General features: G+C 35.2%; 1 protein-coding gene across 6 annotated transcripts in view; it reads left to right on the plus strand.

Annotated features, from left to right (window-relative positions):
- The window catches only part of LOC113237250, a 37966-nt gene extending 13196 nt beyond the window's left edge, over positions 1–24770 (plus strand). For 3 of the 6 annotated variants that reach the window (XM_026473626.1, XM_026473627.1, XM_026473631.1), the window contains 20 exons: positions 8–217; positions 4811–4922; positions 5278–5395; positions 6089–6109; positions 7456–7479; positions 7716–7739; positions 7825–7899; positions 8088–8239; positions 9133–9243; positions 10120–10227; positions 10625–10762; positions 10883–10968; positions 11086–11244; positions 13296–13454; positions 17608–17708; positions 18966–19152; positions 19906–20097; positions 20645–20750; positions 22343–22478; positions 24525–24770. In XM_026473626.1, coding sequence (XP_026329411.1) covers positions 8–217; positions 4811–4922; positions 5278–5395; positions 6089–6109; positions 7456–7479; positions 7716–7739; positions 7825–7899; positions 8088–8239; positions 9133–9243; positions 10120–10227; positions 10625–10762; positions 10883–10968; positions 11086–11244; positions 13296–13454; positions 17608–17708; positions 18966–19152; positions 19906–20097; positions 20645–20750; positions 22343–22478; positions 24525–24673 — 2368 coding nt within the window. In that variant the 3' untranslated portion in view covers positions 24674–24770. The remainder of the gene's footprint in view (positions 1–7; positions 218–4810; positions 4923–5277; positions 5396–6088; positions 6110–7455; positions 7480–7715; positions 7740–7824; positions 7900–8087; positions 8240–9132; positions 9244–10119; positions 10228–10624; positions 10763–10882; positions 10969–11085; positions 11245–13295; positions 13455–17607; positions 17709–18965; positions 19153–19905; positions 20098–20644; positions 20751–22342; positions 22479–24524) is intronic. The other 3 variants (XM_026473629.1, XM_026473628.1, XM_026473630.1) reach the window with 3 other exon arrangements.
- Positions 24771–25258: the final 488 nt, after the last annotated feature.

Raw genomic sequence — 25258 nt, forward strand, 5'->3', positions numbered from 1 at the left:
CAATTAGTGAGATAGAAGTATTGATGGCGGGAGTGCGGTGGCTCTATGAAAACTGGCCAGCTCGAAAGTCTCTTGCAGTGGAAATCATGCGGTGCGTGCGATTCGGTCTTATCTCGCCGTGGCAGTTGGTAGACATCAAGAGGAACCCAGACAATGCTGAAATACTCGAGATTGTCAACGAGCCCGAAATTCAGCAGTTGGTGGACGATGGATTAGCGTGAGTTTAGACAATATACACTAAAACTCAACCTGAAAGGGTACAGTCAACTCGTATGATATTTTAATACAAAAAATACGTGACTATTTTCTTTTACTGTAGCGCTGCATTCTATGTTTTGTCAATCAATAGAGGCGGTGGGTTCGAATCCGGGCCGACTTCCGAGTTTCTCAGAATTTATTTATGTGTGAAATTTAATTTAAAATGTACCATGACCTTAATGTTGACGAAAAACATCGTGAAGAAACCTGTACCTTGAAGAAGGTTCACAACCCTTCGAAAACGTGTGAAGTCGGCGGAAGTGACGGACTGTGACCTAAAACCTTGCCTGAGAGGAGACCCGTGCCCGGCAGTCGGACGTATGATGATGAAGTTTGATTGGAAATAGTGACACTATACTTATTTTGTTAGTATCAACTTTACACCTACCACCACCTTATCACGTTCCTAGTAGCAGTAGAGCTCCTTGTGAAAGGATTCGTCCAGGGAAATATTGCCACCTTCCCTTTTTCTGCCACCAAGCAGTAATGTCAGCATTAGTGCATTTCAACTACTCATTGAAAGATACTAAGTTACAACGTAATATTGTGGTAAGGGATCTTGGTGTGCTTCATGATCATAAGTTGCTATTTGCTTCGCATGTAGACGCTATTATTTCAAAAACCTCCAAAGCTCTCGGGTTTGTGATGTGTAACTCCAGAGATTTCAGATAGGCTAAGACACTAAAAATTTGATATTGCTCATTTGTCCGCAGCCACCTGGAATACGCATCGCAGATCTAGAGCCCCCAATACCTTACCTACATATCGCGCATTGAAAATGTGCAAAAAAAATTATTAAGTTATGTTTTCGAACTAGGGAGCGGTACGAGTCAAACCGGTGTCTTGATATATGTAAGAAACATCATCTTTTGCCACTAGAGGTACGACGTCAGCTAGCAGACCTAGTATTTTTGCGAAAAATTGCTTCTGGTGCCGTGGACTCCCGGAATTCCTGTCCAAGATTTCTCTTAGAGTCCCTATAAAGTCCCTTAGGTTTAATTCACTTTTGTGAGCACCTCTGGCCTTTTCGAATTTTCGGCGGAATGCATATCTCTTACGTGCGAGTAATAGCTTCAATGTATTGGTCCAAGCAGGTTTATATTGACCTTTTTAACAGTAGTGTTGCATCGGTGAAGCGACTTATTAGTGTGTTTTTGGCGAGTAAGTATTTACTAAGTGTTGCGAATGCGAAAATTACCTATATAGTATAGTTAGTAGTTATTAACCGACTTCGAAAAAAGGAGGAGGTTCTCAATTCGACTATGTTTTTTTGTATGTATGTTACGCGATAACTCCGGTATTTGTGAACCGATTTTCATGATTCTTTTTTTGTTGGAAACAGGACACCTCCATAGTGGTCCCTTGTCATTTTGAAGAAAATCATCAACCTCTAAGGGTGGCTGATCACGCATGAACATACATTTTTATAAATAGCGGCTAAATTTTACTTAAAGAGCAATTATGTTAAGGGTTGTTTTTGCAATTCTCCAATTCAAGGCATTTTTCTCTCTCAATATACTTTGAGTAGTGAGAACCGATTTTTATTATTTCCTGTGTCAAGTCCTGTATAGTGGCGAACTATTGAGATATTTCAATAAAACGTAATTCCACGTACTTTTGAGGTCGATTGTTTTAGTACTCTGTACTGAGATTATTTATTTATAATTTAATGCTCATTAGCTTGAATGTGTGTCTATCGGTGAGGACCTATAATTGGCTCTCCATTATTATTTCATTTTTACTCTGCAAGATAGCCGTCGGACTTCCAATAAGTTAAAATAAAATAAAATTACTGTGTTCCGGTTTTGAACGTAAGGGTGCTGGTGAAATTACTGACACATGGGACTTGTCAACGTATGTCTAAGGGTGACGGGCGCAGTGGCAGTGCCCCTGAGATCTTTGCGATTTAAAGCTCTGAGTGGCACTGCAACTGTTATGGACAGGCGTGTAGCTTACCATCAGGCGCACAACTTATTCGTCCCGTCACTTGATATCATATAAAAAAACACAACCTGTATGTTCAAACACTTATGAATAAAATTATTAATTGTAGTACTTAACGGTTATGAACAACATTTACCATGTTAACTGTTATTAGTAGCTAAAATGTCGACAATCTTCCGTATTAAAACATATCTACACGATCAAAATGCATAGGACATAGTTCAGCTTTTGCAGAACTTTTGTAATTTTAATTACCGCTCTAAGCTGCCGGTGGGTTCTGAAAAATTAATAGCATAAAAATTAATTTCACTCAAGCGCAGCTATTTTGCACACACGAACACACTATCTAATACGAACGTATTTTTTCTTAATTATTTACGTTCTTTATACACCTGGTGATCTGGAACACAAGTCCCCAACCTAGTACAGACTCCAGCTCTCACTGCCGAACTTGTACGTGTATAATACATGAAATGTAACTACTTATAGATCTTCCTGAGAGAAATATCGCATTTTGTATTGATATATAAAAAAGTAAACAACTAATCTACACGAAGTGCACTTGGCCGGCGTCGTGTGGCGCAATCCGGTGTCACGCAACCTACCACCGAATTCTTCGACCAAAAACTCATCCTTCATAAAGGTCGTGGATATAAAGAAGACAACAGATTGCTATTTTATTTGAGGGTGGTATGTCGTTCCAATATTTCGTGGCATAGAAGTTACGTGTTTTGTTTGTATTCACATAATAATAAATACAATATTTCACATAATAATATAATTAATTTATCGAGTTCTTAGGTTTTCGCGATTGTTACACATAGGAAATGAAACTATTTTTCCGGATTTAAATCGCGTATATTTGTTTTTTCAAACAAACCGACGTTTCGGGCCCTTTACAGGTCCCATGGTCACGGTTGACTGAGGTGGTACAGTCTTCAACCAGTTATGTCTAATATTAATGCAAACCACCCTATTTTTTCACTATAGTTACAATAGTTATTAATTAAATACCTTATTTTTAATTTTACAAAGAAAACATTCCAATTTACGCTACATTAAGTTTTACAAATTATTTTATTGAATGAATTTTTATTATTAATTATTAATAGAAATTAGAATAAACTAAAACATATTAATTAGTACTGCAGTCTTATGTCTGTTTGGGATTTTTCATTAGAGGAAATACTGGATCCCAAACTGGTGGTACGGAGAATCCATCTTCCCTGTTGAAATTAGGATGTTTTTTAATTTCAATGGCCTCTCGCAGCATCCTGGGTAGATAACGGACTTCTTTTGCAAGGACCTGGGGTTTGTCAAACTTCATTGAATGTGTAGGTTTATCCATGACATGCTCGCAGACTGTAGCCTTGTTTACGCGACGGTGTTTGACATCAGCTATATGTTCTTTGACGCGGATACAAATACTTCGCTTTGTTTGTCCAATATAAGAGAGACCGCACTCACAGTCAAGCTTGTAAACTCCTGCATCCTGTAAAGGGATGTTACATTTCACGGGTCTCAGGAACTGAGACATCTTCCTCAGGGGCTTGAAATAGGTCTTGATAGATGCACGCCTGAGGACTCTTACATAAGGTAAGATGGCAGGTCTTCGCTCGACTGTTGGTGGTTTCACACGGGGCCTGCGGCATTGGCGTGGAATCTTCAACTTATTCGCATGTAGAACTTGCTTTATATGCTGAAGTTCCCCTGGCAGATGATTACTGTCGCAGACACCATATGCTCTCTGAAACAAAGATTTGCCCACGGTAGCTAACAGGCTAGGATGGTGATGGGAATTACCATTCAGATACCTATCTGTATGGGTTTTCTTTCGAAATACAGTATGGCCTAAGGTGTTATTAGGATTTCTTTTAATTAAAACATCTAAGAAAGCTAAAGTACCACAATTCTCTTGTTCCATGGTAAATTGGATCTTAGTACTAAAAGAATTAAGATGGTCCAAGAAAGAAGGTATGCTATCTTTAGGTAATATTGTGAAAGTATCACCAACGTACCGTTTGAAAATCTTCGCCCTAGCTGGGGCCATGGGTAAAACTCGCTCCTCGAAGTCTTCCATGAAAATATCGGCAACAACGGGAGATACCGGGGAGCCCATCGCTATACCGATCCAGTATTTCCTCTAATGAAAAATCCCAAACAGACATAAGACTGCAGTATTAATTAATATGTCTTAGTTTATTCTAATTTCTATTAATAATTAATAATAAATTAAACTTAATAAAAATTCATTCAATAAAATACTCTGTATAACTTAATGTAGCGTAAATTGGAATGTTTTCTTTGTAAAATTAAAAATAAGGTATTTAATTAATAACTATTGTAACTATAGTGAAAAAATAGGGTGGTTTGCATTAATATTAGACATAACTGGTTGAAGATTTTACCACCTCAGTCAACCGTGACCATGGGACCTGTAAAGGGCCCGAAACGTCGGTTTATTTGAAAAAACAAATGTACGCTATTTAAATCCGGAAAAATAGTTTCATTTCCTATAATTAATTTAGTTAAGGCAAAGCCCAAGTACTGACTTTGACTTTCCTAAATTAATATTTATAAACAACTTGTATGGTCAAATTTTTCCCAGATATGTAATAATTAAATACTGGTATGGGAACAACTCTAAGAACTATTACCACTGGATCGACGTCCTGGGTTTAATAGAACCTGCGGAGAGAAACTGGATCGGCGAAGAGAAGGTATAGTCACAAAAGCCATCTCCACACACGCTTGTTCCTCATAATTATGTTCCGACAATGTCCGACAGAGAACACAGGCGGAGACTGACAAGCAGCACTATGCTGAGGCTTCATCCTTTTCATCACTCATAACTCATAATTTATTAGTAGATAATATAGTATGATTTTTCTATGTATATGTGTGTGCCACACGCAAAATAGGCGCCTTGTCGTCGAGTTGCGGACACCAGCCCGTTACACCAAGTACCAAGTATGTGTGTGTGTGTATGTATGTGTGTGTTTGATGAATAAAGTCCTATTTCTGATCTGATCTGAACTGATTTGATATTTAATATAATAAATAAATATTTTACAGAATCACGTGACGTACAAAGAATTCCTCAAATACCTGGAGCAGTTTATGGTGCCAAAAGACCAGATGTTTCAGCAGATGATGATGATGCAAGCACATCGGAGAAACGATGATGTACCTAGTGAGTTAATACAATAAATGCTTTAGAAAGAACAACACAAATCCTACGAATTTTTTATCTAAAGCTCCAAATATTATCGTACACAAATTGCAGCCTGATTTTATTATAAAAACATTCAAAATATGAATCTGACAGTAACCCACCAAATCAGTCATGTTTTCTATTACAGTCTGACAAGTTTTCTTTGTTGTCTAATTACTTTTGCCAACTCGAGTAACAAATTTGCATTTAAAACTGTGAAATTCTTCCAATCACTACAGAGTTAAACTGTACTCTTGATGTAATAAAGCCAAAAGTGCTTTTAGTGCATCAAAGTCATAAAAATAATATTAACTATATGAAACAAATTATATATATACATAAATGTGAATTTTTTAAACTCTCCTGCATAAGCACAAACAAATCGAGTAATTTCGTTCGTATCGAATCTTCAAACCTCTTTCGTGAAAAGTTTTCATTTTGCATATGTAGGCTCATTACACCAAAGGTACCAAACCATTTATTATTGAATTTAATAAAACTACGGATTTTTTTTGTTCAATAAAATGCTTTTTAATTAATTATCTAGTGCTTATGATGTTTTGCGTAAGTACGATTTTTTAATTTTATTTATTTTCTTAATTTTATTTTGAATATTGTAATAAAATAATATTATATTATCAATGATTATGAAAAATCTTTTCCATTGCGCAGGTACTAATTTTGAGGAACAAAGTAAGTACAACTTATCAACATTTTTTTAATAAGTATCTGGCATTGGAAACCCATTTTCGACCCGTACCCACCGTACCACAGTATACCTTAATTGATAATAGTGCTGAAGCTGTCACTTCGTCTCCACTGTTAAAAAAGGCGATAGGCTAGATACATTATTATTAGCTATAATGCGTACTTCTTTGGAGACGTTATTATAAACGCCATGTTTCCTCCGCATTTATGTACTCGTTAATTGGACATAGTTATGCAAACAAGAACCAACCGACACCTCGAGTGAAATTGAGTTATGTATTTAGGTAGAACACCCGTCGTGTCCTTTTCCCGCTCACAAAAGATCCTGGCAATATACCAAGCCAAAACGAAGGAAATAAAAGTTCTTCAGGGTACCAACCCTAAATAAGTAACTTTTTAAGACAATTACTCAAAACATGGTATTTTTCGTACTACAAATCGTGTCGAAAGTTGTATTTTTCGCATTAGTGCTTTTTACTTTTCCACTTTGTTTAAATTTACTGTGGTTTCAAGTCTTAAATGTAGAACTAAAGAGGTTGTATATTTATTTAATATTTGTGTGCTTTGTGACGTAAGTCATTCGTCATTAAAACTTGTATCTACTTACAAACATCTTATTTGTATAAATTGCATAGGTGTTTTTTAAAACAACGGGTTACATTTAAAAATACCAAGATATTTTCCATAAAGATGGCTGATTGAGTATTAACAATGACCGGAGGTGAGTATTCCGCGAGACCGCTGCGCGCCGCGCCTCTAAAATATACTGTTTTATTTTACTTTCAATGTAGTTTTTTCACAAATTTATTAAAAACCGTCGTTTGATATACGTGCAGAATTGCCATTTTCACTTGTTTCGATTATTGACCCTCGCCTCTGGCTCGGACCAAGAAGCCTCGTAACTCATGAATAATGACTAACTTTCCGCATTTGTATCAAAAATTACTATTTTAATAGCTAAAAAGAACCATGTTGCTTAACTTCATATAATGTATTTTTTAAATATGCTCAATGGATCCATGTCACATGTAGTGAAGTACTGTAGATCTTTAGCGTTTTCATTACATAAACTAGAACATGGTTCTACTTAATTAAATAAAAAGATACATAATGTTTTCTATTTATTGCTATATAATATAATAGTTTCCCCATATAATTCTCAATGCTACACATAACTCACGTTATTTGTCTCAAATAACTTACCTATTTATTTCATCACACTTTTTACAAAAATCTAATTATCTCGAAAGTGACATTTTGTGGGTTGGTTCTAGTTTGCATAACTATGTCCAATTCATCTATATAATTAACCACTGACTCTTATCACGCAGGTATTGCCATCAAAGACGAAAACGGTAATGAGTGGTTACTCATTTTCTCGTATATTTTTTTATTTAGCGTCCAATGACAGTCTTAAGCAAACAAAATTAAACACTTGCATTTTATTTGAATTCACCACATTGACATAGAATATTTTCAGACATGTTTACCAACAATTACTTTTAACTAAAGTAAAAAATGTAGTTTTTGTAAAATCACGAAATGCGTTTTGTTTCAATACTAATTCTATTTATTATTTATGACGATACAGGTTGCGACTGCGACGAGACAAAAGGTAAAGTTATCGTTTTGTTTGTCCGGAGTTGTACGTTTTTTAACTACAAAATAATCAGCTGTAAGTAACATTAAGCTGTTTATAGGTAAAGGAGGTGCAAAACCAACCAGTAAAAACGTACAAAATGTTAATAAATCTGTCAAACCAGACGAATTTAAGGGTTTGTATATCATTTAAACTAAAATGTTGTTAAATGAAAATATAACCAGTACAATAATATATTTGTAAAAATTTGTAATAAATTTGATATTATACTTTCTCAAAATGAACTTTTTTTATTTCTTTTACCTTCAACGCCTGCGGTAAATTAAAAACGGGTTAACGTACTAAATCTTGTATTCGTATCAGGCGGCTTGCGCAATCTGGATCTGCAAGACAGACGGCTCCCGAAGCTTGACATTCCTCTTCCCAACACTCTGAAAGGACTAGCCGGACCAGATAAACCTAATTTCCCTGCATCATTTCCCATTATGAGCGAGTTTTTCGAGAGCAGCAGACAGGTAAAACTATTTTTATACCTAGTTTGAGTACCACCGCCATTAGATTTATGTAGATTTAGTGCCATTAGATTCGATGTCGGAGCTCAAATTTTGCGCCTTAATAATGAAAATAAAATTTAAACAATTGCTTTCACCCAACTAACTATGTTATTATCGAGTTCTTTGGTTTTAGCGCTTGTTACACATTGGAAAAGAAAGTATTTTTTCGGGTCTAAATCGCGCGTATTTGTTTTTTTTTTTCAAACAAATCAATACATATGCAAATATAGTGAAATATATGCTATTATACCGAGACATACTATTATTATATATAAAAATTCTGGTAAATATATAAAAACATACTTATGCAAATATAGGGTTATTTGCATTACTATTACACATATTGATTGTATTTTATGTATGTTTTATGAAATTACACTAGTTACTTTGTTTTCAGTCATTGTATTAATAATTATAATATCCAACATCAAAATAACACACTCATAGCCCCGCAATAGGGAAACTGTGTATCGCGGATGCCATGGACACACACATAGACAATCACAAATGACAAACTCACGAGAGAAATAAATGTAGGCCATACAAATATTTCTCCCGGCCCGAGAATCGAACCCTAGACCTCTGCGTGGCAGTCCAGCATGGTAACCGTTCGGCCACGGAGGCAGTTGTAACATAACTGGTTGATAACTTTACCATCTCAGTCAGCCATCACCGTGGGACCTATAAAGGGCCCGAAACGTTGGTTTGAGAGGAAAAGCAAATATGCGCGATTTAGATTCGAAAACATATGTTCCGTCAGCATTTTGGAGAAATTAAATATAAAACTTTTTAAGGACTCAAGAAAATTCTCGTAAAAATGATACATAAAAGACACCTTCTGATAATGGTTTTAGGTAAAAGAAAATGTACAATTTAATTCGCCTCCGCCGAGCCGAAATCCTCCTGACGTAGCAGTAGAGCAACGGCGGCTTGACGACATCAAGCATAAAGACAGTTTAGAACAGGTGAGGTGGTTTTTCATATTACCATAAACAGAGCAGCATACCGCGTTAAAAAGATTAATCATCATCATTATTTTTGTATTTGAAGTAAGAAGAAGTAAGGGCTACATAAATCACATAATAAATCATTTTAAAAAGCTTAGAGTGGTTACATACGACGATTTTTAGCAGCGATGCAAACGGGCGTTCGTGAAACACACTATTGCATCGCTACACTTGCGATTTATTCAAATTCAAAATGCTTTATTTCGAATTCTTCGTCCATATTGGTTAGTATAACAAAGAAAAACTTACACATTAATGTTAGTAATTACAGACTTATAAATATATGCTGGGTTTAGGGTACACATGAAGTTTGGTCAAAAAACTCTTAAAAAACGAACCCTGGACCCTGCCAGCGATAATACTCACAATGCTGTTACCGCTGCCACGCACTCTGCGCATCAAGGATGCCGCTCTCTTTCTCATGATGGCTACAAATCCGATTGCATCGAAGCAGACGCGCGTGTGTATTGATGCAATCGCTTATAAATCACAAGTGTAACGACGCAGTCGCGCGTTTGCATCGGCTGCTTAAAGTCGCGCATGTATGTAAAGGTAGATGAGAGATTAGCGACTGCATCGCTACTGCATCGCATTTGCATCGGTGCTAAAAGTCGTCGTGTGTAACCGCTCTTAAGGATAAGTTCAGATTTGTACCGCCGCGTAACTATCAAGTAATCTGTGCCGCCGCGTTTAGAAGAAATACTTCAAAAACGTGAGCCACCGCTGAAATAACGCGTCGCCCCGCGTTCGACACGTGGTAATGTGCGTTCATCTGAACATAGCCTAAATCCGAACATGTGTTTTTATACCAATGATCTATTTTATGTTTCATAGGAACAGAACAGGATACAATTAGAAAACGCCAAGCACAAGTTACACAACTTACAACAAATTCGTCACCAACAAATACATCAAATACAAATGTGTACTGTAGAGACTGACGTAACTATATTTTTAATTTCTTTTGTTCAACCTTGCATTTATTTACAAAATGAGGTCTTGAAATTATTTAACTAAACTTGGGTGACTTTCATGGGTGGCATTCTATTTGTTTAACCGATTTAAAAAAAAGAGGTTCGCAATCCAACTGTATTTTTTGTGCGTATATTATGCAATTACTCCGACATTTGTGAACCGATTTCGATGATACTTTTTGTTGGAAAGGGCATACATCAGTAAAATAAAAATAAAAAAAGAAAATATTCTACTTCCAAGAGTGGCAAATTAGGGGATGAATCCAGTTTATTGGATTTTTATAAAAAAGTTATAATTACGTTTTAAACTTATTCTTATTGAGAAACGGCATAATGTTATTATGTTATTAATATATTTTCAACAGAGGCAGCTTAGCCCAGGGGGTACTGGCGGCATACGAACAGCTCAAACACATGATCCGCCGGAAAAAGACTCCAGTGAAGACATGATAACCACTAACAGCGAAGAAGAAAGCTGTACCGCCGAAGACAGCGCATACACAGTACAAAACCCTGATAATAGAATTGTATATATAGATCTGCTCAATTTAAATTTGCAATATGGATCTTTTCCTCCTTCACAAGCTAAAGAAGTGTCTTAGACAAAACATTTGAATTTACAGAATTATCAGAGGAAACCTGGTGATAGACACAGCGTGGCAGCTTCATACTTAGCTGCTGCTACTGCAGCCCTGTCAGGACCCAGAAGGTGAGATTGTAGCCCAGACTAATTACATATTCTTTATTTAATGAATGACGAATTCTAATTTTAAATGAAATGGTTTGTTAAGGGTACCTATTCAAATTTAGAATATTGCAATTACAGAACCAGCGTTTACCGGGAAGATACAGTGGTGCCAAGATGTACGATCCCGTCTCGTATTACAGACCCAATGTCCCGGCATGTGGTTCAACAACATACACTTAATAGTCCACAGATATCATTATTCAACCAATCGAAGGAATCATTGGCCAGAATTAACATGTGAGTATATATAATTTCATTTTCTCAAACCTGGTCGAAAATTAATTAATAAAAATTATATAAATAATAATAAAAATTAATAATAGATAATAATTTGACAGTGAAATTTAACAAAACTAATTAATTTCATTCAATTAGGGAGGTTAGACACAAAAATAAGCAGTAGGTACCTTTTGTTTGCTTTTTCCTTTAATTAAATGTAATCTGTGCTGTTTTCTGTGCAATAAATAATAAAAAATAAAAAATTAAAACTAAATATAAATTACAATGGACAAATTTTACAAAAAGTAAAGTAAATTTCTGGATGTTATAACTGGCACAAAAGTTTGAACGGATGCTTCATTGATACAGTACTAAAATAGTCTAACATCGCTATGTTTATATTCTAAGGAGACTACTTGCCACTTCCGCTATGTCTACTACTTTAGATGCCTACCATGGCTACGTCGCATCTATACTTTGATAGTTAGTTAGATAGTTAGATACTAATACAAAATAAAATGTATAATGTGGCTTAGAACCGAAAATTTCTAATAAATCCCAAACTTTTTGGCCCACTTAGGCAAGATAAAAAATGTCATCACCGACCACCATATCGTATTTTTTATATTAACTTAACACAAAAAAATGACAAGGAAAATAGTTATTTGTTATGCAAGGCTGCAAAGTTGTTGTTTGACGCGAGTGCTTGTATTGAAACCTAAGTAAGCGAAGAAGATTCAAAAATAGATTCCTAAGCGGAGTGAGGCTTTCAAGTCACGACACGCAAAACAACTTTGCTGCGGAGCGAAACACACAACTTTTCACCTCATTATAGCGAGGAAAATGTTAGACGAAAGGAAAACAGTTGAACATCAGTTTTGAATAAAAGAAAAAGTTTATCTTCGGATGCGTTCTGAATTTACACCTAACCAATTTTTATTCTTGCTTGTACTTTTATTTTGCGTGATTAAGTGATCACTTATTGAAATTATTTTAGGTCTTCGACGAATTAGTAATCATTGTCAATTTAATGTCAATAATGATAAAAATAAAATATACCAACGGATTTATATTACATAAATAGGTAAAGTACGACAAATCGCACAGTTGAACGTTTCATTGTCTTTTCTTTTCATCGAAAGAAAAAGTTAGGTGCATCGTCAAGTTCGAATGTCAAAAACATTTTACAAGGTAGCGTGCAAAAGACGCTTTTGCGCGCAGATTTTTACAATGAGAAAGAAAACCTTTCCGATCTAGTGAGGGGAAAAAAAAGTATTGCAGTTTAAATAGATAATTCAGGTTTTTTTTCAAATGCGGTAGCACGCCCTGTAGAGCATCAACACCTTGCAATTGCTTCCGAGGCCCCTACCTACTTGCCTACCTAAGACTCTTCAACGCCCACTGGTGTGGTAGGGACCACTTTCGGATAATATGATGTAAACCTTTATTTAAAACTCTTAATAGTGTACCGCTGCTTTACACGCACATTTTTGAAGTATCTATTTTTGGAAAAATAATTATAAACTTTGAAAAGAACGCGAGACGTAATATTAATGTAAGATATCCAGACAGATTAATTATTCACAGAAGTAACAAATTAGGGTTGTACCAGAGAGAATCTGAAGCCATGTGTGTGAAAATATATAATACTTTACCCTGTGATATAAAAGATTTAAATAATAACCATTATTTAAATGGAAGCTGATGTCATGGTTGAGAGACAAAAAAAATCAACTAAATTACGGACTTCTTTCCATATAAAGCTCTTCAAATTTGACTACATAATAAATTGTACCTAACCATCACATTAATTTATTATCTTTTTTTATTTTATAAGTACATCAGCATATTAAGACAATAACTTAGTATTACTTATAATATGTATAATTAATAAATCTATTTTCGAATTGCTTTAGAATTATAATATTTCTATAATGTATGAAAACTTAAGATTTGCGTGCCAATTTTCGTAAACTATGAAAACTGTCACTATACATGTGCACCATGTTTTGCGAACCATATTTTCGGCAAATAAATATCATTCATTCATATACAAATATTAATTTCAGGAATAAACTATCAACATCGATCCTCGGCCCGTCTAATAAGAACTACATCACCGAAGGATCGCTGTTCAACTGGGATAGGGAAACAGTACTGGTGTTTGGTGGTATCGACCCTCATACTACTTATGGCATTGGAAAGAATACTGGAAAGGATATTTACAGGTTTTCGTTATCGTTACAAAAGTCCTAACTGTAGCGCTCTTATTGTAATGCAAATTAACAATAAACACAAAGTAATAAAAATGCTGATAGAATAAAACTAACTTAATTTTCACAAAACCTGATTGCAAACACGAATATAGAAGTTGCTGAATGTCATCATTTTTATTATTAACACAAAGGTCGATCAATAAGAAGAAAAATTCCTACGTTCTGAATGGACTTGAACCAGCGTCCGAAGCCACACCTACGCCACCGCTCTTATCAATTGAGCTACAGACCGAGTTAGCACATCTTACGAATTTTTCAATAAGCATGTCTTTTTTAAAGATAGAGTGAAATGACGGTTCATTACGCAAAAGTGCCGCTTATACGTACGTGTGGCGCACTATGTTTCCGGAATGAATAAGAAAAAAATGCTATAAATGGTCAGAAATGAATTTATTGTTTCTCAAAATATTCTCCGTTAGCGTTAATGCACTTTTTCATACGAATGATCCAATTTTGAAAACATTTATGCCGCTCCTCCGTGACAATCTCTAAAACATATTTTTCATACTCTTCGACAGCATCTTTAGGTGATGAAAATCATTGACCGCGTAACTGGTTCTTAATTTTTGGAAATAAATAAAAGTGACAAGATGCCAGGTCGGGACTGTATGCGAGATGGCTCATAAGGTCAACGTTGTTCACCTTCAAAAAATTCATTTGTCTGTCTGGTCGTGTGAGAACGGCGTTATCGTGGTGCAAGATGATGCGGCGTTTACGGTTATTTTTACGGAGTTTGTCAATAACTTCCGGCAAACACAGTTGTTCAACACAGCACAAAACACAGCAGCAGTGGACGGGCGAACATCACGAAATTCATCACTGAGATTTACACGACCGCGTTTGAATTCTGCAAACCAGCTATAAATAGTTGTCTTTCAAGGTGCTTCATCACCAAAAGCAGTTTGAAGCCGAGCGAAGCACCCTTGAGCTGTTAAATTACACTTAAACTCGAAGAAAATCATACTACGAAAATTTTCACGAGTTAAATCCATGGTCATGTAGAGACAACCATTTTCTAAATGATGAAATGATAAATGACGCTACAATGTAAAAACAAGTGACAGTCAGATGAAACAAACTGTATTCTACAGCCAAAGAGTTCCATTTACAAATGTAATTACTTTTTAAATATTGTTTATGTAAGTGGCCAGTTCCGGAAACTTATAGTGCGCCCTATGTAGCAGTGATTGCAGTCGATAAATATTCTATCTATTATAGACTGAATGTTGGTTACGCTTATGCAATACATAGCAAAACTTGTTTCGTTCGAATCATAATCGGCCTGGCATCGGCAACTGCTGGGCACAGGTTCATTTGAAATGTCATGTTTTTGTAAGTTCATACATACGTACACTACATTTAGAACTGCCTGTTAAAAATACAAAGAGGAGTATTAAAATGTATACCAATAAAGATTTAAGGTACTAGTAGTTCAACTGTCAAAATAAGAATAAAAGAGACAATAGCGCAATTAGTCATCATTAGAAATCAGAAGTTCTTGGCACAATTTTACGTTCTTTCACTATCTATCGATAAATCTGTCGACAACAACTACAGGACTATTGAAAATTTTATGAAAACTGGCAACCGTGCAACTGTCATTTTATTACTCCGTCTTAATAAAAACAAACTATGGATACGTATTGCAAATCTTTGCATTGGGTCTAAACGCTTGTTTCCGTAAGTGCCACCTGCAAGAAAGTTACGAAATTTCCTTCACTCAGCCAGGTACCTTTACAGTTATTAGATGGAATTTTTGTGTCGTTCGATCTTGATATCAATAACAATTAAAAACCAGAGGATTATTTGCACAAAAAAATGGTAGCAAGAACTTACTATTTACGATAAATTATAATAATAATAATTGTAACATCATCATTTTTGTTAAACATAAAACCATCAACGGCGCCTTTGCCAGACGAAGTCATTATGTAAAATTATAAAAATATTTTATTGTTAAGTTGAAATTAATTAATTGCAATAATGACCTTGTCATGCTAAAGACGAGTACTAAAGGCACCTTCTGTGTGTGTATAGTGTGGCTAATAAAAGATGAGACTAAGTTTTTTTTAAATTCTATTCACAAGACACGAAAGAATTAGGTACTGAGGTAATGGAATATATGGTATGGTATGGTAATAATAATACAAGAAAATGAAAGCAGCAGTTCCGATTCATCCTTTGAGGTTGATTTTTATATTATTTTGTGTGTGTGCGTGTGCGCGTGTGTGCGCGTGCGAGCGCGCGTGCGTGCGTGCGTGCTTGCGTGCGTGCGTGCGTGTGTGCGTGCGTGCGTGTGTGCGTGCGTGCGTGCGTGCGTGCGTCCGTACGTCCGTGCGTCTGCGTGTGCGTCTTCGTGTGCGTCTGCGTGTGAGTCTGCGTGTGCGTATGCGTGTGCGTCTGCGTGTGCGTCTGCGTGTGCGTCTGCGTGTGCGTCTGCGTGTGCGTCTGCGTGTGCGTCTGCGTGTGCGCCTGCGTGTGCGTCTACGTGTGCGTCTGCGTGTGCGTCTGCGTGTGCACCTGCGTGTGCGTCTGTGTGTATCTGTGTGTGTGTGTGTGTGTGTGTGTGTGTGTGTGTGTGTGTGTGTGTGTGTGTGTGTGTGTGTGTGTGTGTGTGTGGGCGCGTGTGTGTGTGTGTGTGTGTGTGTGTGTGTGTATACATATATACATAGAATTGGCCTTTGTCCTTTTTATTTTTTACTAAATGATCTCATTACTAGGGCTCGGATAAATATGCAGTATAAAGTACAAAATATGTACATATAATATAGGCAAAAAAATTTAAAATATGAAGATAAAAAACTGTTTCCACATGGAATAGGTTTTATAATAAAAAAAATTAACAAATTTTATTTTACTTCAATTTCATTTTCGTTACTATTATTGTTACAATACACAATTACATGGTTTTTTAAATTTAAAAAATTAAAATCTTGTCTGTTTGGAACAACGTTTTGTACTGCCTGAATGACCTTTCGACGTCACAAGATGTGACTGGGGCAAACTTAAATTTGCACAAGTTCGCAAGTCAGTCACGTCAAGGTTGTCTTCTAATCTTCCGCACAGTACACTGTTAATTTATTTTTTGTATTAATACCTTTATTTTTTTTCATTGAACAAAATATCAAGTAATATTGAAAATATGGATTATTGCAAGTTTCGAGTAGAAATATGGTCTTAACCTGTAAATATGGAAAATAAAAGTCACTTTTTTTGTTCTAAATATTATTATTTATGTAGAAAACAAATAAAAGAACTTCAATTATTGAAATTAAAAATATGTATCTGTTGGGACTTGCACGCCTAAATTATGATCATATAAATATTATTTTATTAATTGATCTGTAAAAAAATGTATGTATTCATAATTCGTTTAGTTTAACTCTTACAGTTAGTCTCGATCGATGTTTCAAATAAATATTGTTATTTCAAATAAATGTATAGAAATGTATATATTTACAAAGAGCAATCACTAGACTTTCTTGCTCATTCTTCTCAGGGGAGCCTGGCTTACGAATGAGCAGTAGAGCTCAATCAATATGACTATTTCAAGTATAATTTGCTTGCCTATGAAATAAAGATCATTTGAGTGTCAAAATTAGTTAGGCCTGTGATGCCATACGATTTATTTTTTTATTTCCTGCGTTTCTCCAGCCTCATCTTTCATTAGCCAGCCTCTACCTGTATGTATATTCCATCGTCACCTGCTAACTGAGATTGTGGTCAAATGCTTGCAAATATTTTTGCTTGTTATAGTAACCCGTGTGCGCAAAAGATTATACCTATTTATTGTAAGAAATAAACGTTTTTATAAATACTGAAATAAAGTATATTTTCATGTATTTATTGAAAGCATAGATTTGCGTCAACAACAACGATTGGCAAGATTGTCTCTGCTTCCAAATGTATGGTGATATGAACAAGCAAATTCTACGGGCCACAGAGTATTTCCTTAAATTCTAAATTTTTTAATTATGTCACGTAACTTTTTTTATGTAATATATTTTGTTTAGTTCTCCTAGTTTCATTTACTACCACCATTTAGGTTAAGGACTAGGAGTAAGACGTATCCGGTACAAGGTTTAGAGCTAATTGATAATTGCAGGTTTGATCCGGTATTGAATGTGTGGGAGTATGTGGGAGATTTACCAGAACCTAGACACCACCATTCAGTTGCTTTTCTACGCGGAAGGGTTTACCTAGTCGGTAAATGAATATCTATTTTAACTAATTACAAAAACACATTTAACAAATTTCATAGCATTAGATATTAGTGCATATTTAGATAGACATCTGATGGAGAGTTATGAGAATGATATTAAAGTTACTTTTTAAGTCTTTGATTTTAACCCATAAACAGTTGATATTCTGCCAATTCGCGAGAAGCGTTTTGCTTCTTTATTTATTAAACGTATAGCTAAATACACGAACTCTCTGCCGGGTTCTGTATTTCCTGAAAGATAATCTGGATAATTTCAAAATCTACATTACATCTACATCTAAATACACATTTATATTTTATTAGATAGTGCAGTGAAGTGTATCAATCCTGGGTTACATTTACATTACAAACACACATAAACCTCTGTACTGTTAAAAAACATTTATACGAGGTTATTTGTAAAATACTAATAATAATAATAATAAAACGTAATAAATTTACCAAAAATAAACTTTTACATTTTTGTTGAACTGTTTAACAATATTTAGATCTGAATTTTTGAAACACCTCCGCGTGCCGTCATTCATGTAAATAGTTTTGGTGATAGGAGCTTTCTTTCGCTAGCGCACAGAGTTATCACCATTTAGAGCGATCTATTCGTATTTATATAAGTGAAACCTTGAAGAATTATTAAAAGTCATGGAACAAAATTGTTCATGATGTTAGTGATAGACCTACACCTGGGAGATTATTGGTATTGGAGTATAACTTATAACCCTGTAATTATTAGTATTGGAATTGAAACTATTTTTCGGGTGTTAATCGCGTATATTTGTTATTCAAACAAATAAACGTTTCAGGTAAAGAATAAGAAAGAAAATAGTTTAATTTCCAATGTATAGCAATCGCAAAAGCCTAGAACTCAATTAGAAGGTTGCAAAATGCATGAAACAAAATTACCGCGGTAGCCTAATGGTTTGACCTTCCGCCTCTCAAGTAGAGGCCATGTGTTCGAATGCTTGCTGACACCTCTGAGTTTTTTGGAATTTACGTGTGAAATTTACCATGAACTTTTCGGTAGAGGAAAAAATGTAATGAAACCTACACGACGAAGGTGGTTTTCAAACCTCGGAAAACGTGTTAAGTCCTCAAACCCGCGTTAGACCAATGTATCGGATTATGACCTAAACCCTCGCCTGAGAGAGAAGGCCCAGCAGTGGGATGTATAAGTAGGTTGATGGTGAAAATACTTGAAATGGTTCAATTTACGTCCAACATCTTCTTTCTTCAAACATTATCAGGTGGTGCAGACCCCCGAGAGGATGACATTCGAGGCAAGTCGGTAGTGGTATCTACTGTGTGGAGTTACGAACCAGTTACCAAGTCCTGGTTCAGCGAAAATGGACTCGCTGTGCCGAGGAAGAATTTTGGCCTTGTTGTACATCGTATGGCTTTATATGCCATTGGGGGACAGGATAAGAAAGGAAGGTAAAATATTTGTAAGCTTAATTAATCTACTGCGCAACATAAAATACTATACTATGCAAGAATATAAAATAAACGTGATAAAAGCAATTTAAGGAACTAAGTAACTTGTAAGCAATTACGATCACGTAATGCCTAACCATACGTAAGCACGTAATATCATACACATGACATACTGCATACTTCACATTTTTTTGCTTACAATGTTTAATTGGCAGTGCAATTCGCCATTATTAATAGGACCGATACTTTCCACTCGTCACGGGTGTCATAACAAGGTACTATATGGTGTGACAATGCTGACCATGACTTCCTTCATCCCACCTTTTTATCATTCTCTTTTCGGCCACTTAGTTTTAAAATTTTGAATCGTTCTCGAATTCTCCTTTCCTTCACTATTCTTACGTTTGTTCAATCCGTGGTCACTGCTATAAAAATTTTTGTTCATTTCCTTATTGTGAAGGTTCACGTCGATTACTATTAAAATTATATATCAATTACTTTTAAAATCATATAGTAAATAGGCCCTTTTGAACTTTCCTCTTTTTACAATAAATCTTGTGAACCGAGCATTTTGCAATCTCATGTCACTAAGGTTTAGACTGCAATGAGATAAATCCTGCAGCACCTTAGCATATGATTGCAACTTTATCTAAAATCCCACGAATGCCAACGTGTCGACCAAAGAAACCTTTATTTTTGAAACCAAAGAAGAATTTTTAAACACACATTGGAAAGTTCTCGTTGTTTCCGTAGAGTTCTTCGCTCAGTAGAGAAATTCGACCCCAAGTCGGGGTCATGGCAGGAGGTCCGTTCCATGAGCGTGCCGCGTATGGCACTGGCGGCTGTTAAGTACCGAGACTACATCTGGGTGGCAGGAGGGATGACTGGCGAGAAGAAACGACCCGTTTGCAAGATTGTTGAATGCTACAACTCGAAGACGAATGAGTAAAGAGCTTAAAGTTGTAATGTAATGACAATTTACAGGGTCGCTAAAATTAGGTTGAATTATGAATTAGAACGTTTAGTTGGAAAAAAGTATGACTTCACTCATCGTTTGATTTCGGTTATGCGTTCTGATATATGCAGCCAGTGATTCGTTCATATGAACGAACGTTGTTATCGTAATACAACCTTTTTTGTTTTCGTTTATGTAGTACACATATATACACATAGTATCGTAATTCAAGAAAAGCAAAACAAAATTAGTAGAAAGAAACAAAAATTAAGGAAAGGAATATCGATAATAGTTATACACCTATATATATATATATATATATATTTCTATATATATATTTATATATATATACACTATATATTTTAGGATATATATATATATATAATATATATATATATATATATATCTATCCTAAAAAGCTTCTTCTTTAAAAAGTTTCCTTTTTATTGATTTAAAGTAGTCATGGATTCATCATCGACTTTTTAAAGTTCTATGTAACTTGTTTATATAGATTGAAATGTATCTAAATTTTTGCAGGTGGACTGAAATTCACAGCCTCCGTTTCCCAAGATGCTTTTCATCGCTTTTTGTAATGAACGACAAACTGTTCATCATTGGCGGTGCTGGAAAAATCTCTGAAAAGGTATCTTTATTTGTGTGGGGCTAGTAATAGCCATCTCCTCACTCAACGATCCTTACTTTTAAAATCAGATTTTTATACAATTGTTTTTTTTAATTGACTTCGATGGCCCAACGGATTGTACTCTGGACACTGTATGAGTAGGTCCCGGGTTTGATTCCCGGTACAATCAATTTGAGTAAATGAATTTTTCTACATATTTTATGGTCTCGGTGTTCAGGGTAGCGTGCCGGAGAGAGTTCCGATACTCTGGTAATCATGGTAGTACAGGGATTCCCTTGAGACCAATTTATTGGTGTGGTTGTCTGGCATCATTGACCTACTCTGGCATTTAAATTTTCAATCAATCTTAGTTGATTATACAGGGTGACATTTTATAAATATCTTTTACTGTAAGACATGATAGTATGAATAACGACTAATATGAACCAGTTTTATGAACAATTTTTACTTTGCAAACCCTTGTCAAAATCACATAATCAAAGCGTCAAAAATAACCTATTCTACATTTTAGTTCAATAAGTATAAAACATTTTCTATGAAGCTTTTTATTTTGTTTTTAATAACACTATCGCATCTCGTTAAACTAAAGGACAATTAATAATGTTACGACTAGTGTGAGATGTTTGAGGTTGCCGTGGGTGCCATCACATATTGGCTTGTTAGGGAATGAGGAGGCGGACCGGTTAGCCATTGCGACTGCTTCAGAGGGGCCCGAGGTTGATATTGTGTCTGACTTCTCTGAAGTGATCACGAACTATAGGGGCAAATTCCATTTTCGTTAGAAGTTTCGTTAGTTTTTTGTATATGACGCGACGTCCCGAGAAAAAGGTACCTGGTACAAGACCATGCCGTGTGAACCTCCCGTGTTCCTTCGTTTGATCACTTAAAATCAAGCAGGGCTCAAATTGGCAGCGCACATAGGCTTCGTTCCGGACACGTTCCACTAAAAAAATTTTGTATTTAATGCGGAGGGTGAAGTCACCGAATTGCGAAATGTGTGGAATTTCTGAGGATGTACAGCATTTTCTCATGGAGTGTGTTCGGATGGAACCCTTCAGTGTACGGTTATTGGCACACGTTGGTCTTTGTATATTTAATTTTGAGTGGTTTCAACACTACTTGTCGGAACCGACAAGTAGTGCCGCAATGACTTTGTATACATTCGCACCCCTTATAGAAGAATGGCATAAGTGAAGTTACGTCAAAAAGTTTATTGCTCCATTAGACACAGAAAAATAGAACCCACTTCCTCTCCAATTCTTGTAACTCTATCGACTTATATAGTGTAGATAGAGTTACAAGAATTGGACAGGATGTGGGTTATATTTTTCTGAATCTAATTGAGCAATAAACATGTTTGACTTAACTCCATTGGTTATGTAATATTTTCATTTAGCTCTTTGGAGTTTATGAAGTATTTGATTGATATATGGGTTTTCTAATGGGGCTAATGTTCAATAATGATCAATGAAATAAAGAGTTTAAATATAAAGTATAAATATTTAAATAGCTATTAGACTAATAAGATAATGGTAACATTACGTCTACTACAGACAGGTTGCCCCATAATGTTAATAAATTATCTGATATAGGATAAAACAGCAAGCAGCGTGGGCGCGATAGACGTGTGGGACTGGAAGGACCGAGATTGGAAGCTGGAGACAGAAATGTCGATTCCTCGGCATGGACACGCGCTTGCTTATCTCGGCACACAGCTAATTATTATCGGTAAGAGAGAATGTCAAGTGTAATTTTCAAGTTAGTTTTCTCGACCTAATTTTTATTATTTACCTATTCAAGTATATTATCGTGAAATATAAAATAATATTTCAGGTGTAGTAATACACACGAATATTAAATAATACTTCGTGATAATATTCTAAAATATTTAAATAATAAAAATTGCCACCTAAATTAGGCACAAAAAACTAAAAATTACCCTGAAATGTGTGACATGTTATTTCATAATCCAATTTTTCAATTTTATTAGTTGTAAAACGAATAAATAATTTCCGCTGATTCATAAAAGTTATTCAGAATTAGCATTATTTTGTAATCTATGTATGTGATGGATGAAACGTGGTGAAGATACTAGAGCGCTATCGTGTCTACAAGGTTCGGCGCAGTTTACACGAAAACTGATGACCACTCATCGACCTAGACAAACAATGATTACGGTTCCACGTAGCCATGATATCATTTTCAAAGAATTGTTTTATCTCTGGTTTAAATAATGGTAAATAAATAACTTTAACAACGAAAATATTCGCACTATACATTCAAAACAAAACCTACGGAAATGAGCAAATATCTGGTAGTAACAGATAACTGATATCGTTTCAATATTAAACTCGATGCATGTCTTCCTTATTCCCTGTCACTCCGTATCTCAAGTTATTTTTATTATTCATACAAAAATCGAATAAAGAGTACGAGTATTTCCACAAAAAAAATTAATATCATAGTAGTAAAACGTCATGATACGCAATAAATATTGGTAATTTTCACGTATAAATAAACACGGAGGTTCCACTATCAGCCAAAAATAACTTAATAACTAACTATCGTCCAGTTTTCATTACATCATTTTGCAAATTATAATGAACCGCGCGACTTGCGGTTAACTTCCACTAACTTCGCGGTCCGTTCCGCAATCGCAACGGTTTCGTGCCCGCAACTGCGGCGGCTACGTGTACAAACTTGCACAGTCGTGAGTATTGAAATAAAACCGCTGTCTAGCAGAACCGCCAGACGCGGATGGAAACCGCACCGTGAATTGTTAACTTTATTAAACTGACGCTACTCAACGAGGGATGTGGTCCTACCTAATCGAAAGTTGGAAACCATGTGGCCATGTGGCATTTAATATTTTTTAAAAATTCAATTTTTCATACTATACCTGCACTGGTACTGGTGTATTATTAAATTGATATATTAATGTAAATTATTATTATTTTCTTAATGGCTACCACTAAGCTTGGGCCAGTGTTAGTTTTATAAGAATAATATAAAAATATGGCGATCGTCGCCAGTGTCAGTTTTCCATTATACGTTACTACGGGTTGGTGAAGCTGTCACTGTTAAGAGTAAACTCGAACCATCAACGAATATAATAAATTAAATTATGTTGTTTTTTTATGAAGGATTTATGTAATTTTCTATTTTTCTAAATTTATAAACGTGCTTGTATTAAAACGCAAAGTGTTTTAAGTACTTTCCGTTTAAATGCCCAACTCTTCCTACTAACCGGTAAGATTTGACACCTGTTTCTAAATCGTCTATTATGACTTTGTTACACCGATTCGTCACTGATTTAGCCATTTTTTATCGCCATTTGAAATCGAAGCGAAGTCTTTTCATTATTGTTACAAAATCCTTATTTTCAAGTGATAATAGTCCTACAGACGACCATTTCACAGAATCGTTTTTTTTTTAATATTAGTCCTACTGCATCGGAATAAACTCATCAAGCCAAATCTTTAACAATTCCTTCATTTATTTTTCAAATTGTATGTGTCAAAGATTTTTTTTTGAATAATATTCTTTGTCAGGTATTTTCGGTCATAGGGGGTAGAGACAAGGAATGTCTTCTTCTTTAAAATAATTCTTCAGTAGGCCATCTATAAGAAGCAGTCTTTGCACACTGAAGGCAGGACAATGTGGAAGTAGGTTGACACAATCCTTATTTTGAATTGACTTTTTAATTGAAAGGTTATCTTATTTTGTGCTGTGACGTTCTGGTACATCTTATACATTGTCATTATTTCTATCTAGGAGGTGTAACGACAATCTACATGCGAGCCCTAAGTAACGTGGAATCATTTTGCTGTGAGAGAGGAGCTTGGATCAGAGGAGTGACTCCCCTCCCATCACCCCTCTCAGGACATGGGTCGGTCACTTTACCACCCGCAAGCCTCATGTAATATTTACAATTTTTTATACTATTTAAAGTAAACTTGAAACACTAAAAAAAAAATTTGTAAAAACAATGTAAAAATTGTCTAATGAAAAACTTTGTATGTCATTTGTTTAATTGTTGTTTTATATTTTATTTCCATGTTTGTGTAAAGTGTTGGTGTATAAATTAAATTTCAGTGGTTTTTATTACATCATATTTAAATATTTATTGTTTTATGTTTAAATTACTGTACATCTAGAAATATAAACTGGTTTTTAGTTTTATTATTCCATATCAATGTCATAACATCGTGATGTAAACAAATTGAAAACTTAATACTAATATCACATCTTTGGAACTAGTTAAAGGTGCCTAATACGTATTTTTTTTTTTTTTTTTATACATGACGGGCAAATGACTCCACTCCACCTGATGTTAAGTGGAAAGTGGTATCCAAACGCGAAGGAACCTAGTGCAGCGATGAAACCGTATAAATAAATGGTTAGTCAGTCCAGACCTCCCGACATATACCGAGGATGTCTCTCTTCATTTCGTCAGGGCAGGGATCATAGGTCTGGAAGAACAGAACGTTGTTGACAGGAACCAGACC

Source organism: Hyposmocoma kahamanoa, unplaced genomic scaffold (assembly GCF_003589595.1).
Source record: "Hyposmocoma kahamanoa isolate Upper Pololo Valley unplaced genomic scaffold, ASM358959v1 93, whole genome shotgun sequence".
In the NCBI taxonomy this organism is placed as follows: domain Eukaryota; kingdom Metazoa; phylum Arthropoda; class Insecta; order Lepidoptera; family Cosmopterigidae; genus Hyposmocoma; species Hyposmocoma kahamanoa.